At 39.2% G+C, this 14,829-nt stretch overlaps 1 protein-coding gene across 2 annotated transcripts in view; it reads left to right on the forward strand.

The window, feature by feature from the left end:
• The first annotated feature begins 14,057 nt into the window (after positions 1-14,057).
• Positions 14,058-14,829, forward strand: part of GTF2H5 (general transcription factor IIH subunit 5) — a 229,815-nt gene continuing 229,043 nt past the window's right edge. Inside the window, exon 1 of one of the 2 annotated variants that reach the window (XM_069070327.1) lies at positions 14,058-14,069. Coding sequence is in view for 1 of the 2 variants with exons in the window: in XM_069070325.1 (XP_068926426.1) it covers positions 14,064-14,069 (6 nt within the window). In the remaining variant the exon portion in view is untranslated. The remainder of the gene's footprint in view (positions 14,070-14,829) is intronic. The other variant, XM_069070325.1, reaches the window with a different exon arrangement.

Consider the following 14,829-nt stretch of genomic DNA (forward strand, 5'->3'; position numbering starts at 1 on the left):
GGGAGAAATGAGAACAATGCAAGAAAATTACAAAATGAGAGTCAACAGCCTGACTGAGGAAAATAGCACCTTAAGAAACAGACTAACTCAAATGGCAAAAGAGGCTTAAAAAGGCAATGAAGAGAAAAATGCCTTAAAAATCCGAATTTGCCAGATGGAAAAAGAATCTCAAAAGCTCAATGAGGAGAATCATTGCTTCAGAATTAGATTGGAGCAAATGGAAGCTAATAACTTTATGAGAAATCAAGATGCTGTTAAACAGATCCAAACAAATGAAAGAATAGAAGGCAATGTGAAATATCTCATGGGAAAAACCACTGACCTAGAAAATAGATCCAGGAGAGATAATTTAAAAATTATTGGACTACCTGAAAACCATGATCAAAGTAAGAACCTAGAAAGCATCCTCCAGGAAGTTCTCAAAGAAAACTGCCCTGATGTTTTAGAACCAGAGGGCAAAATAGAGGTTGAAAGAATCCACCAATCACCTCCTGAAAAAAAATCCCCAAAAGAAAACTCCTAGGAATATTATAGTCAGGTTCCGCAATTCCCAGATTAAGGAGAGAATATTACAAGCAGCCAGGAAGAAACAATTTGAATACTGTGGAAACACAATCAGGATAACACAGGATCTGGCAGCTTCTACACTGAGGGATCAAAAGGCTTGGAATATGATATTCTGGAACTCAAAGGAGCTGGGATTAAAACCAAGAATCACCTACCCAGCAAAACTGAGTATCATGTTTCAGGGGAAAATATGGTCATTCAGTGGAATAGAGGACTTTCAAGCATTCTTGCTGAAAAAAGCCAGAGTTGAATAGAAAATTTGACATTCAGATACAAGAAGCAAGAGAAGCATGAGAAGGTAAACAGGGAAAAAAAATCATAAGGAACTTATCAAAGTTGAACTATTAATATTCCTACATGGAAAAACAATAATTGTAACTGATGAAACTTTTCTCAGTATGAAAATAGTTGAAGGGAATATATATATGTCAGGGGCAGCCAGGTGGCTCAGCGAGTAAGACCACTGGCTCCAGTGTCAGGATGACCTGGGGATCAAATCTGGGCTCAGATACTTAGCACCACACCCAGAAATAACTGGCCGTGTAACCTTGAGCAAGTTACTTAACCCTGATTGCTTAAAAAAAAAAAGAAATATATATATATGTCTATATTTTAATACATATGTGAATGTGTATATATGTTTACAGGTATACGTAGATAGAGGGCACAGGACCAATTTAATAGGAAAGGATGATACTTAAAAGGTGAAATTAAGAGGTGAGAGAGGAATATAATGACAGGAGATGGAGAGAGACAGAATGGGGTAAACTATCTCATATAGAAGAGGCAAGGGAAAATGGTTACAATGGAGGGGAAGAATAGGAAGGCAAAAGGGAATGGGTCAACCTTATTCTCACTGAATTTGGCTCGGGGAGGAAATGAAATACACACTAAATAGGGTATTTCACCCTACAGGAGAGTAGGGGGAAGGGGATTAGAGGGGGGATGATGGAAGGGAGGGCAGGCTGGGGGGGAGGGAAGTTGGAAGCACCCACTTTTGAAAAGGGATGGGATCAAAGTAGAGAATAGAACAAGTGGAAGGTGGGATAGGAGGGAGGGAAATATAATCAGTCTTTTACAATATATCTACTGTGTTATTGCTTTACATTAGCTACACATGTACAACCTATACTGAACTGCTTATCTTCCCAGTAAGGGTGGGTGACAAGGGAGGAAGGGAATGAATCTGGAATTCAAAGTTTTAAAATCAAATGTTTAAATATATATATATATATATATATGCTATTATTAATACTATTTTACATGTAATTGGGAAATAAGATATACAGGCACTGGGGCATAGAGATCCACTATGCCCTACTGGAAAAGTCAAAAGGTGTATGGGAGAAAATACGGGAGAGAGCAGATTGGAGGAGGGGATATCCTGTGGGACTGCTATTTTGGGGTGGTGAGTAGGGGAAAAATGGGGAGAAAATTTGTAACTCAAAATCTGGCCAAAATGAATGATGTAAATCAGAAGTTAATAAAGCATTTGAAAAATGAAAAAAAAGTCAAGGCTTAAGGAGTTTGTATTTTATTTAGAGACGGTGGGAAATTACTGAAGGTTTTTGAGAAGACAAGTAAAATGATGAGAGTTGTACCTTAGCTCCTAGTTCAAGAATATGATCATTCAATATTGAATTGTTTGAGAAGCTCACTGACCATTAATGTGCTATTAAAGAGCATGACCTACATGAGATTTTCTTTCTTTCCTCAAATATTATTTTGTTTTGGTTGTGGTTGTTTTAATTTTGTTTTGTTTGTCTTTAATTAAGAAAAAAATTATTTGGTTGTCTTAGTTTTTAAAGGGGGAGCTAGGTGACACAGTGGCTAGAGTGCTGGACCTGGAGTCAGAAAGATTCTTCTTCTTGAGTTCAAAACTGACTTTCAGACACTTACTAGCTGTGTGACCCAGGGAAAGTCACTTAACCCTGTTTGTCTCAATTTCCTCATCTGTCAGATAAACTAGAGAAAGAAATGGTAAACTACTCCAGCATATTTGCCAAGAAAATCCCACATGTGGTCACGAAAAGTCAAACATGACTGTGAAAATGACTGAACAACAACAAAAGTTCCTAAAAATTAATTTAAACTTAGATGTTTTGTCAAAAAATTTTTTCTGATTTTGTTGTTGTTATTTTATGTAGTTTTCAGTTTGCCTATTCCTTTTCTGACTACTTTTTCATGCTGCATCATCTTATACTTCTAATATTTCTTTCTTATCTTCATGTTCAACATTTCTTATGATATTCCATCATCTTAATAAATCATAATTAACTGTATTATTACCAATCATTGGACATATGGATTAATTACAATTTTTTTATTGTTTTTTCTATTACAAACAGATTTGCTATGAATGCTTTTAATACAGGTCTTTTTTTTTATACCACTCTTAGAATATAGTATATATATAGTATATATGTAGAGGGACTGTTGGTTTAAGAGTTAATGAGAACTCTCATTGAATATTGCAGTGTTGCCTAGTGGTCATGGCCTTCAAGTCAGGAGGAGCCAGTTTCAAGTTTTGTCTCTAGCTCATACTAAATAGCTGTGGGTAAGTCATTTAACTTCTCAGTGTTAGATATAACTCTCTAAGATTAAAAGGTACATATTAGATACATAAAAGATACATTCATACATACATATTAGATACATATTCAAAATCAAAGCCAAGTAACTTGACTTTGATTCCTGGGAAAAATTTTAATTGGATAATTAAAGAGATGGTCTATTAAGGGAACCAATGATTACAAAGAGTCAGTGGGGTTTCAAGAACGATCATGCCAGACTTAACCTCACTTTCTTTTGACAAGATTACTAAACTAATAGATGAAAGGAAATGCTGTGGATATAATTTACCTAGACTTTTAGTGATTCTTTTTGATAAAGTATCTAATGCCAGTCTTGTGGAGAATATAGAGGGAGATAGACTAGATGATAATACAAACAAACTCAGAGTTGAATGGATGGCTGAACTCAATGAGTAGTTGTTAATAGTTCAATGTCAACATGGCTGGAAGTCTCCAGGGGAATATCCCAGGGATCTATGCTTGACCCCGTGCCATTTAACATTTTTATTAATGACATGGATAAAGGCATAGACAGGATGATTAATTTTCAAATTACACACAGCTGGGAAAGATAGCTAACAGAGGGGATGGATGACAGATGACCTTGACAGGCAAGAGTGTTGGGCTAAATGCAACAAGTAGAGATGCGCTCTCAATGAATGTGAAGTCTTGCTCCTGGATACAATAAAATCCACTTTGCATTTATGAGATGAGGGGAATATGACTAGATAGCAATTATTGTGAAAAAAAAATTGTAGAATTTAGTGGACTACAAGTTCTGTATGATGTAGCAGCCCCCCCCCCCAAAAAAAGCTGATATGATCTTGAACTTCTTTAAGAGAGGCTTATTTTTGAGACCAGAGAGTCCCTCTATATTATATCCTTAGGAAACCTCATCTGTAGCATCATGCTCAGTTCTGGGTACCACAATATAAGAAGGTCATTGATGAACTGGAGAGAGTCTAGAGGATGACAGTCAGGATGCTGAAGAGCCTTCAGTCCATAATATAACAGTTCAAGGAACTGGTCAAGTTGGAGACTTGAAAAAGAATAGCTGGCTTCAAGGATTTGAAGAGCTGTCATGAAGAAAAGGAATTAGACATTTTATTTGTGCCCAGAGGACAGAACCAGAAAAAAATGGGTGGAAGTTGCCAAGAGGCAAATTTGACCTTGATATCAGGGGAAAAAAATCCTAATGAGAGCTATACAAAGATAGAACAGCCTGCTTTGGAAGGTGATGGATTAGCCCTCTTTGGAGCTCTTCAAACAGAGGCTAGACAATGACTTGTCAGGGATGTTATGGAGGAGATTCCTTTTGTGTATAGTTTGGTCAAGGTGGTGCTGAGATCTGATTCTCAAATGCCATGATTTTATGATCTGCTCATGTAGTGAGTTAGTCTTCCAAGAGTTCACTACGCCAATGAAATCACAGATCCAGAACAAAACAAAATTATATATTGTGATATTGCTTTAGGAAAATTGTTTTTAGTATCTATAGGAAAGATGGACTGGAGATGGGAGAGTCTAAAGACAGAGAGACTGATCAGAAAGTCAAGGGAAGGGACAGCTAGGTGGTTCAATGGATAGAGCACTGGCCCTGGAGTAAGGAGGACCTGAGTTCAAATCCAACCTCAGACACTAGATATGTGAGCATAGGCAAGTCATTTAATCCTGACTGCCTCAAAAAAAAAATGTCAAGGGAAGAGATGAGGAGGTCTTGAACTTGGGTCCTAGCATGAGAGAGGAGAAGTGGTACATTTGCATGAGATATTATGGAAGTAGAAACAATGAGACTTGACAACTGGTTAGATGAGAGAAAATGAAAGTGGGTGTACAAAAAATCAAAGATGATTCTAAGGTTTCAGGTCTGGGTGCCTGGGAGATTGGTGGTACCATCAGTAAAAATAGAGAAGTTGGGGGATGGTGAAGGTTTGGAGGAAAGATGATGAGTTTTGGACGTGTTAAGATTACCAGCTAAATAGAGATATCTAGGAGGCAAATGGAAATTCAAATCTAAAGCTCAGGGTGAAAGTGGAAGTGCATAGATTTGGGGTCATCTGTATCTCCCTATAGGCTATCACATCTCCAGAAGGAAGCATTGACCAAAAAAAAAAATGGAATGTTAGTCTTCCTTGATTTGATCTTGATGAGCCTATGATGCCTAATAATGATCAACACTTCTCTGTCTTTTGGAAATTTGAAGTAAGAAGTCATCCACCACTGACCTAAGATTTGAAAAATACCTCTTTTGGGGGAAGTAAAAATTGGACATTTACCCAATTCTAGACATAGGGACATTGAAAGAGATCCCAGAGGTCATCTAACCCAATACCCTTTTTCTACAGACGAGGAAACTGAGGTCTAGAAAGATGAAATGACCTATCCACATTCATATAGATAGTAAGTGGCATAGCTTAATAGTACACTAGAGGAAATTATAGGCTGATACATTGAGCTTGAACAAGCACAAATATATCCATGGGCAATGCTACCTTGATGGAACTGGCTTGCTTTTAGGGTATCTAATAGGGGGGACCTAGAAGAAGAGGGCTTTAGGAGACTGAGACTACCCTTCCATCCTCTTCTCCATCACTCTACAGTAGAGGAGAAATGAGATCCAAATTAATTGAGCACATGAGAGATTGGGGAACAGATTTCTACCCTGCTGCTACTTCACACTTTCTTCATTTTATTTTTTAAAGATCACCAAAAGTAACTAAGAAATCAAATTACATACCCAAGGTATTTCTGGACACTGAGATACAGTTTTTTAGACCTGGTCTTTTTTCAGTCTTAAATTTTCTTAACCTATTTGCTGCATTTGACATGACCTACTTTTTCCGTCTCCCTTCCCAGAGAATCATCTCTTAACAAAGAATTAAAAGGGGTGGGGGGAGGGTTAGCCAATACATTAAAAAATGTCTGACATCATATATAGATGTTGCACACCCATAGTCCCCCTCCTTGACAAATAAGGTGGGGAGTTCCCTTCTCATATCTCTTCTTTGGAACTAAGTTTGGTCTTATGATCTGATAGCATTCAGATCTAACAATTTTGTTGTTGTTCTTTCCATTTACATTTGTAAGGGTGGGGTTCACTGAGTCAATCAGATCACTCCACCCCAGGCAGTGTTAAGATGCTACACCCTAATATCTTAACCAGGTGAGAACACTTCTCAATTAAGTCAATTCATCATAGGTTTTAGATTAAATACAAAAAGGTCTTTGATCAATACAGACATCCTTGAAAGCCATTGAATGAAATGGAGTTACTGTGTAACAGAAATGTGTCCAACTTGATTGAGGAAACTTCATCTTGCTCTATGGGTTACCTTCAAAAAGAGCAGATCAGTTCAGAACCCAGAGATCTGAGCATCTGGAAGTCTAGTGGTAGAAATCTCTAGCCAGACTCCTGAAAAGGAATATTTTGGAAAGAAAGAAGATTGATTTAGTCTTGACTTTGACCTTGGCCCTGGTCTCCTCCTATCCTCCTTAACCAGAGGAGAACTTTATGAACTTTAGATGTTTGGAGGATTTGGACTTTCTATTGCCATCCTAGAGACATCCCTGGGAGAGCAGGGGCTGGTAGCAATGTCTGCAATAGGAGACAAAACTAGACGGAACAGGCTGAGAAAAGACAGAATTAAGGCTCTAGAGTCCAGCAGAGAGACTGGACCTTACCTAAAGGGAACATTTGGAGAATTCCAGCAAAAAGACTTCTAGAAGTTGTGAGTTACCCTTTTGTCACTTCTCTAAGTATGAGCTCACTTTTCCTTTTCTCTGTATGAATTTATGACAGAGTGTGTCACAGACTTGCAGGGGTATGAGGAGGGGAATGTTTTGTACCAACTATATTGCCATACTAAATACCCTTTTACAGAAGCAAATTAAGTCTTGCAGGAGGAATCACATCTATAGGAGCTTGTTGGTGACAGTACTAGAAAATATACCTCCCACCTCCTTTGGGTAACCCCTAGAATGCTAGAGGTAAAGTAGCAATTTCAGAGCCTGTGCTACATATTTTTGTACTCCCTGTGGGTATTGTTTGCTAGTTCCACTAACCACTTTGCATTATGTAATAAGTCTTTCCAACATCCTTTGTATTCTTCATATTAATTTTTTTCAGTATAGGACAGTAATATTGCTAGCTGTGAGACCCTGGGCAAGTCACTGCTTATGTCAGTTTCCACATCTGTAAAGTGAGCTGGAGAAGGAAATGACAACTACTCCAGTTTCTTTGCCAAGAAAACCCCAAATGGGGTCATAAAGAGTGGGTCACGAAGAGTCAGACATGATTCAAACAACAACCACAAAATAGCCTATTCCATTCATATTCTACATTTAGACATTCCCAAATACTTTGTCTACTTTGTTTCCAGTTCAGATACATTTTTAAAGTGAACATTCATGTTAGGCTCCCTAGAGATAGGTCATCAGTTTTGTGGATTTGAGTCTCTAGGTGGTCTTAATTCAGTAACCTATCATTTTTTTAAAAGCTACTAACAACTATGTGTTTTATTCTCTCATGCATAAGGTGACAGGTTGACCTACTATTTTTAGGGTGCAAAACACTAAGAAGGTGGGCACAAATCAGCAAATAAAGAAAACCAGCTTTAACTAATAATTTACTAATGCCATAGAAGGGGAGAAAAAGTTCTATATGGTAAAGAATAATAGGCTGTGTAATCCAGTGCAAGGATCTCAAACTTATGGTCCCTCCTCTAATACTGAGTTATTTGAAGCTCCTCAACTTATGTGATGCAGTCAGGGGTTTACTGAAGCTGTCTCCAACAAGCTTGAGAAAAAGCCGATTGGTAAATTTTCAGTATGAGTATTTTGTTGTCGTTCAGTCTTTTTCAGTCATGTCCAGTTCTTGGTGACTCCTTTTAGGTGTTTTCTTGGCAAAGATACTGAAGTGAATCACCATTTCCTTCTTCAGCTCACTTTACAGATGAAGAAACTGAGGCAAACAGGGTTAAACCTTGCCCAGGGCCACACAGCTAATAAGCTAGATTTGAATTTAGGAAGATGAATCTTCCTCACTCACCACCTGGTACTCTTATCCCCTATACCACTTAGCTGGGTGATTATTTGCAAATCAGAGCTTAATTCATTATTTTGTTGATTGTTTAGATTTAAAAAAGTGATGGAGAAAATGCTACATAAAAGTGTGACAGGGTCATTTCCCCCCCAAAGAGACGGTTGTTAAACATTTACCATAAACCATTTACCCTGGATGCAGTCCTGTGTCCCTTTGTTCAGTATGTCTTCAAAGAGAAACATTTATTAGTAATACAAATAAATGAGTGCCACAAACTCAAAACAAACAGGAGTGTTGATTTAGAAACCATTGGTTTTGTGGAAAATATACTGGGCTAGCCCTGGTTCTGCTACTAACTAGCTGAATAATCTTGAATCATAATTCACATTTCTGTACAGTTTACAGTCGGTGATCTCAGCACACTTGTGAAGAAAGTAGTGAAAATTTTAGTATATCCATAGTATAGAAGAGAAAATTGAAAATCGGAGATTTTGTAACTAACTGACTTGTCTAATGTCACACAACTATTATGTTGTTTATCCAGGATTCAAGCCCAGCCTTTTGCCGCCAAGGTCATGATTTTTTCCATTGGACTTTTTTTTTTTTTTTTGCCTCTCCAATAATACTGGCTGGCATTTATATGGAGCTTTATAACTTTAAAAGGGCCTTTATGTCTATTGTTGTATTTTATCTTTACAATAGTTCTGTGAAGTATGGGTTATACAGATATCATCATCCCTATTTTACAGAAGAGGAAACTGATGCCAAAAAGTGAAAATGGCTTGTCCAAAGTGGCAGAATCAGAATTGGAACCCATGCTATCTGACTCTAAGTCCATTGTTCTTCCACTATACCACAAGCTCTCTCTTGTACCTTTGGATATGGCTCTGCCACTTAATACTTGTGTAATCTTAGATAAGTCATTTTACCTATCTGGACCTCAGTTTTCTCAACTGTAAAATGAAAGAGTTGGGCTTTCTGGTCTCTGAGGTCCCTTCCAATTCTAAATCTAAAATTTCATAAGTTGTTGTTGTTCAATCATGTCCAGCTTTCTTGGCCCCCATTTGGGGTTTTCTTGGCAAAGATTCTGGAATGATTTGCCATTTCTTTCTTCAACTCATGAGGATACTGAAGCAAACAGGGTGAAGGGACTGGCCCAGGATCACACAGCTAGTAAGTGTCTAAAGCCAGATTTGAACTTGGGAAAACGAGCCTTCCAGACTCCAGGCCTGGTGCTCTATCCACCTCACCACCTCGTTGTCTAGATTTCATGACCCTGAAATAGAAAGGTGTTCTACTTACCTCACAGGTGTGTTGGGATATTAAACTACTTTGATCAAACTGAAAGTGCTATCATGCAAATATAGGGTGTCATCTTTGCCAGCAGTAGCAACGTCAATAAGGAAAAGTGTTGAATTTTAAACTTAGTTAAGTTTCTAAGGAAGTTGGCAAACCAGAGAGGTCTGAAAGAAACAAGAATATTGGGCAGAGAGTGGCTGACTATTTACAGAAATGACCTAGAGTTGCTGAGTTGGTTTTGCTGTATGGCAAATTATTATGTAGCAATTTCACTTTCATTTTAATTTTCAGACGCTAATTATAGGGTGAGGCAAAATTGAGAAAGAAGGTTCTCCTCCACTTCCCATTGTGGTTACACAGGAAACTTGCTCACTCTTTTCCCCCCAGTTGCCATGTGATATAGTCTTTTCATGTGTAATTTTAATCATACACATAAAAATCCTTAAAGAGAATATGGCCTAGGCATGGCTACCTTTTGTTTTGCAGGTTGCTGCTAGAGTTTATTTGATTAATATTTCCAGCAGTAGATGTAGCCACTGAAACCCAGTTAACAAGAGTTATCTAGATTTTTTAAAAAACAGATAAAGAAAAAAACCAATCAACTTAAGTAAATCCTGTGTGGACTGGATTGCTCTCCTAGAACAGTAGTAGTAGCAGCAGCAGTAGTAGTAGTTGTTTTTGTTGTAGTAGTCATTATTGCCTCATGCAAATGCCTCATCAAATGAGACGACTTAATCAAGAGTGCAAGGGAGGTTCCCAAAGCCTGAACCTCAAGGACTCTGAGAGCTAGAGGGGGCTCCCAGAGCCCATACCTCATCAGTTGTAGTAGTGCTGGTAGAAGTAACAACACCCAAACCAGTTTCTGCTCTGAGAATATTAGAATTATTAGAGTAGTCAAGTTAAAATGTTTATCCTCTTCCCTCTGCCCCACCCCTTTCCCTAGCTTTTTTTGGTCTTGGTTTTGAACCTATGTATGTGACATTTTCCCCACCAGAATTCATTTGTTCCTCTCTTCCTCATTTTCTTCTCTTTTTTTCTCCTTACCTCTCTCTGAGTATCAATCTACCTCCTTTAAATTTGGCTTTTAAACACAGTTTTTAAATTGCTTTCTTCCAGGATAAAATTTGCATAAAGTTTTACATATGTCATCTAATTTGAGCTTTTCAACAATCCTGTGGAGAAGAGGTTATTATTATTCCCATTTCACAGATGAAGAAACCAAGGTAGAGAGGCTAGACAACTTGCCAGGGGTCACACAGCTAGTCAGTGGCTGAGACAAGATTAAAATTCAGGTCTTTTTATTCTAAGCCCTCTGTTTCTAAAAGACTAAAGACACTCTGCTAGAAATAAAGAAGATCCTTGTAATCTCATTCCACATCCGTTCTTCCAAAAGACCGGATCATACTGTTATTCTGAATGGGTGAATGTGTGCAGGGATCTCTCTAAGTCTTAAGGGATTTATTTTCAAATCTATTTTTCACAAGATGAGCTCTCCCTCATCCTCCATATCCAATCAGTTGCTAGGTCTTGTTAATTCCACTTCCGAGCCATCTCTCCAATAGATCTCCCATCTCTTTTTACATAACTATCTCTGCATTCATCACCCTTCCAGCTGGACTACTGTAATAGCCTCATAATCAGTTTTCATGCTTCCATTCTCTTTCCCTTCTAACCATCCTCCATAATTCGTGAAGTCCAGGTCTAACCAAGTAAGTTCCTTGTTCAGGAAGTTTCCATGGCTTCCTCTTATTTTAAGAATAAATACAATCTCTTCTGTCATTTAAATGTCTTCACAATTCCTCTCCAGCCAGTTTCCAGACTTATTTATCTTCCCTCCTTAATGGTCTGCTTGTCATTTCCCTTGTACAAATATTCCATCTCTTGCCCTGCTGTCTTTGCATAGGCTGAACCTCGGGCTTTTGGTCTCTCCCCTTTCCCAACCATCTGTATGTATTTGTGGGAGTATACCTCAGTTGTTTTGGGGTGGGGTGGGTGGGAGGAAATGCTTTGTAACTACTACCTTGTTATGCCATTTACATAAATGGCTCTTTTTCTTTTTTTGGAGGCATTGGGATTAAGTGACTTGCCCACAGTCACACAGCTAGTAAATATCTGAGGCCAGATTTGGACTCCTCCTGACTCCAGGGCTGATGCTTTTTCTTCTCTGCCACTTAGCTACTCTTCATAAATGCCTTTCTAAATGCTACCAGACTACTGGCTGATTGTTATGGGTAAGATCTGTCTGGGATGAAGAATTAAAATGTTAGAGGGATAGTCATTCATAGGGTTACCGAACTTGAGTTAGAACTGTCTCTGAGGCCGTGATCTCCTAGAGCCAGTGCAAGTTGGGGGAGTGAGCTCAGAAAGGGAGCTACGCTTGCCTTTACTTATCTGTGTAACCATTTATTTCTCTTTTCCAGAAGAATGTGAGCTCTCTGTGGGCAGTGACATATTTTAAATTTTACTTTAATTGAATATATTTTGTGCAGGAGGTTGACACATTGACCATGTACTTGGTAAGGGACAGAACTGAATTTCTTCTTTATTATTTTATTATCAATGTAACAAGGGTCTGCCCAATAAGCCCAGTCCCTACAAGCATGTGCATAGTGTTATTGATGCAAATGACCAAATGAAAGAGATTTGGGAGCCTGCTTCTGAGAAAGTCATGATGACGGTAATAGAGAGACTTTGGAGCATTCATAGACATTCTGTAACTGGGTGTGGTCTGCTAACCATGTGTTATTGATCAGCAGCCTCTCTGATCAGCTTCAGCTGCAAAGCTGGAACAGAAGGGGGAGGCATTCTCTTTCTCTCTAGGCTCTCATGCCCACTGACATCTGGTAAGAGACAGTGCTGAGAGAACAGAGGCTTCAGGGCTTCTTCTCATCTCAAGCCAACATGAAAGATAGATGAAGCCAGACACTGTGCTAAGCACAGGGAATACAAATACAAGCCAAAAACAATAATTAGAGAATCACTGCCTTCATTGAGCTAACATTCTAATGGGGGAAGACAGCACATAAAAGGAAGTTGAAAAGGGGGGTGGAGAGGAAAGGATCCAGAAGGAATCCAGAGAGTCATGGGCTGAACCAGGTTTGAAGTAAACACAACTGATGGTGGATGCTTCTCAAATATAGGTTTGGGAATGAACTCTTCCACCAGAGAAAGATACTGTAGATATGGAAATGTTGCCAGCATGAAGACAGCTACTAGAGTAGAGGTCCAGAAACAGTGTGGGGAGTGACACCTTTGAAGGGAATTATGATTTTTGTAATAATCAATATTGATGAGGTGCAGGCTCTGGGAACCCCCTTGAGCTCTTCTTGAATCTTTGAGGTACAGGCTCTGGGAACACCCCCCCCCCAACTCTAAATCATCCCATTAGATGAGGCATTTACATGAGGCTATAAGACTTACATTGTGACTGGGCCCAGACCTCTGCTACTAGCCTAGCCCTTCATTGTCCATCCACTTCCCACCCTTGAGCCTATCAAAATATCAATCCACCCTTCAACTCGCCAAGCCCACCATTGTCTGTAGTCTTCAGGTAGCCTCCAGCAACTTCCCACCCTTAATCACTAATTGACCTCATCTGACCTCCTGAAGACCCTCCCCAAACTCTTCCTCTAAACCACCCCTAGATTCCTCCCACAACTTTCTGTATATAAGATCCCATCTTCCCTCCATGTGTGTGAGTGCCATAGAATTTTCTATCACAGACTTACTCTGTGTCCAATACAAGTGAACTTTTAATAAACTTTACTTTTCTTTGGCTGAGAAGACTTAAGTGGAATTCATTCGGCAGGACCCAGCATGTCAGTATTTTGAGGTCTCCAGAGCAACCCTAACCCTCTTTATAGGTAACGTCTTCAAATATGATATGTGTAATGAATATACTAATAGATTAGATTTTTCAGATTGCCTCTCTTGTGAGAGAGCTCACAATGCAGCTTAAAATGATAAATCAAACTTTGACAAGACTCACAATCACTGGCATCCTTGTGCCTGCCTCCCTGAAGTGAAGCAAATCAAAGATTGTAGAACCTGTTCCTGTCACAGAACTCTGGTCCTGTGACCCACCAAGTAGGGACCCCCAAGGACTTGCACAATATTACTCCCATAAGACTCTAGAAATGTAATGTCTTCCATTTGTGTGTTTGTTGTGGGAAACTGCTCAAGCCTGGGGAAATATTGTTTGTAATCCACCTTCACCTCCTCCCTTCCCACTTGTGATTTATGTATATGATCTCTGTTTTCAGTTCAGCAAGGTGGAATCTGAGCAGGAAAATTCCCAATTTGCAAATCTGTTCCTCATAATAAGCCTAATTAATTAAACAGCCATCTGATCACTGGTACAGTGTCTCTGGTCTTCTGTTTCCTTATTCTCAGGTTAGAGACTGACTCAGTGAAATCCTGTCAACAGCCAGAACCAGGTTTTGGAGTAATCAAAACAGGAGTTTGGGAGTAAGTGAAAACAGGGTTGAATTCTTTGCTGGCATCATCGTTCTTTCATTTTTGGTGAAGGAAATGAAAACTATGACCTTACCAGTATCAAAAGGTCAGGAGCCCTGCTGGAGTACATGGGGTCTGGGGCTCTAGGAATCTTTGACAAGTCCATGTTGGGTTTTATAACCAGCCTATTGATGACCTTAAGATAAGAGGAACTGCTACAGAATCATTGCCATATTTGGACATGAACTTGGTGGGACCAATACTATGTAGAACCTATGTTAAATTTAAACCTACTCCCTCCAGAGACGGAGACCTTATTGAGTAGGATGTGCCTCCAAGGTGTTGGAAGGAAATGTTTGTACTTCTGTTCTTGCTGCATCTTCCAGGTAAATATCCTTTTGTAAAAGCTAATTGATATTAATTGGTTAAATGGAACTGGAGCACTAGTCAGAGGTGGGGGGCACAGAGTGCCTGGGTGCAGAGGGTTTAATAAAGATGCTGACTGGAGGAACACATTAAGAATGGGAGCTTGAGCTCATGGCAGTAGACCAGATACTTCCAATCCCTCAGGGGTGCCCCTAGAACCTTGAGGGAGAGATGCAGCCTGCCTTGCTCTGGCAGAGTGAACTCTGAGCACATCTAATGCATGAATAATATTGAACAATTGTAGAGGGTTTTTCGGGTGTGTTTTCAAGTTTGTGATCTGAGGTAGAGAAGGTAGATTATTTGCAGAGGAGGAAACTGAGGCTCATCAGGGTTTAATGAGGTCAGGCAAAGCAAGTTCTCGACCTCTAATCGCTAGTTTTTTCCACTATAATAATAATAACCTCTACCTTACATGGACTTTTCCTGCCTTTGGTGTCCTCTCTCTCTCTCTCTCTCTCTCTCTCTCTC

This window comes from Petaurus breviceps, unplaced genomic scaffold (assembly GCF_028583685.1).
Source record: "Petaurus breviceps papuanus isolate PSGF00001 unplaced genomic scaffold, PetGlider_PUasm1.0 90808, whole genome shotgun sequence".
NCBI lineage: Eukaryota > Metazoa > Chordata > Mammalia > Diprotodontia > Petauridae > Petaurus > Petaurus breviceps.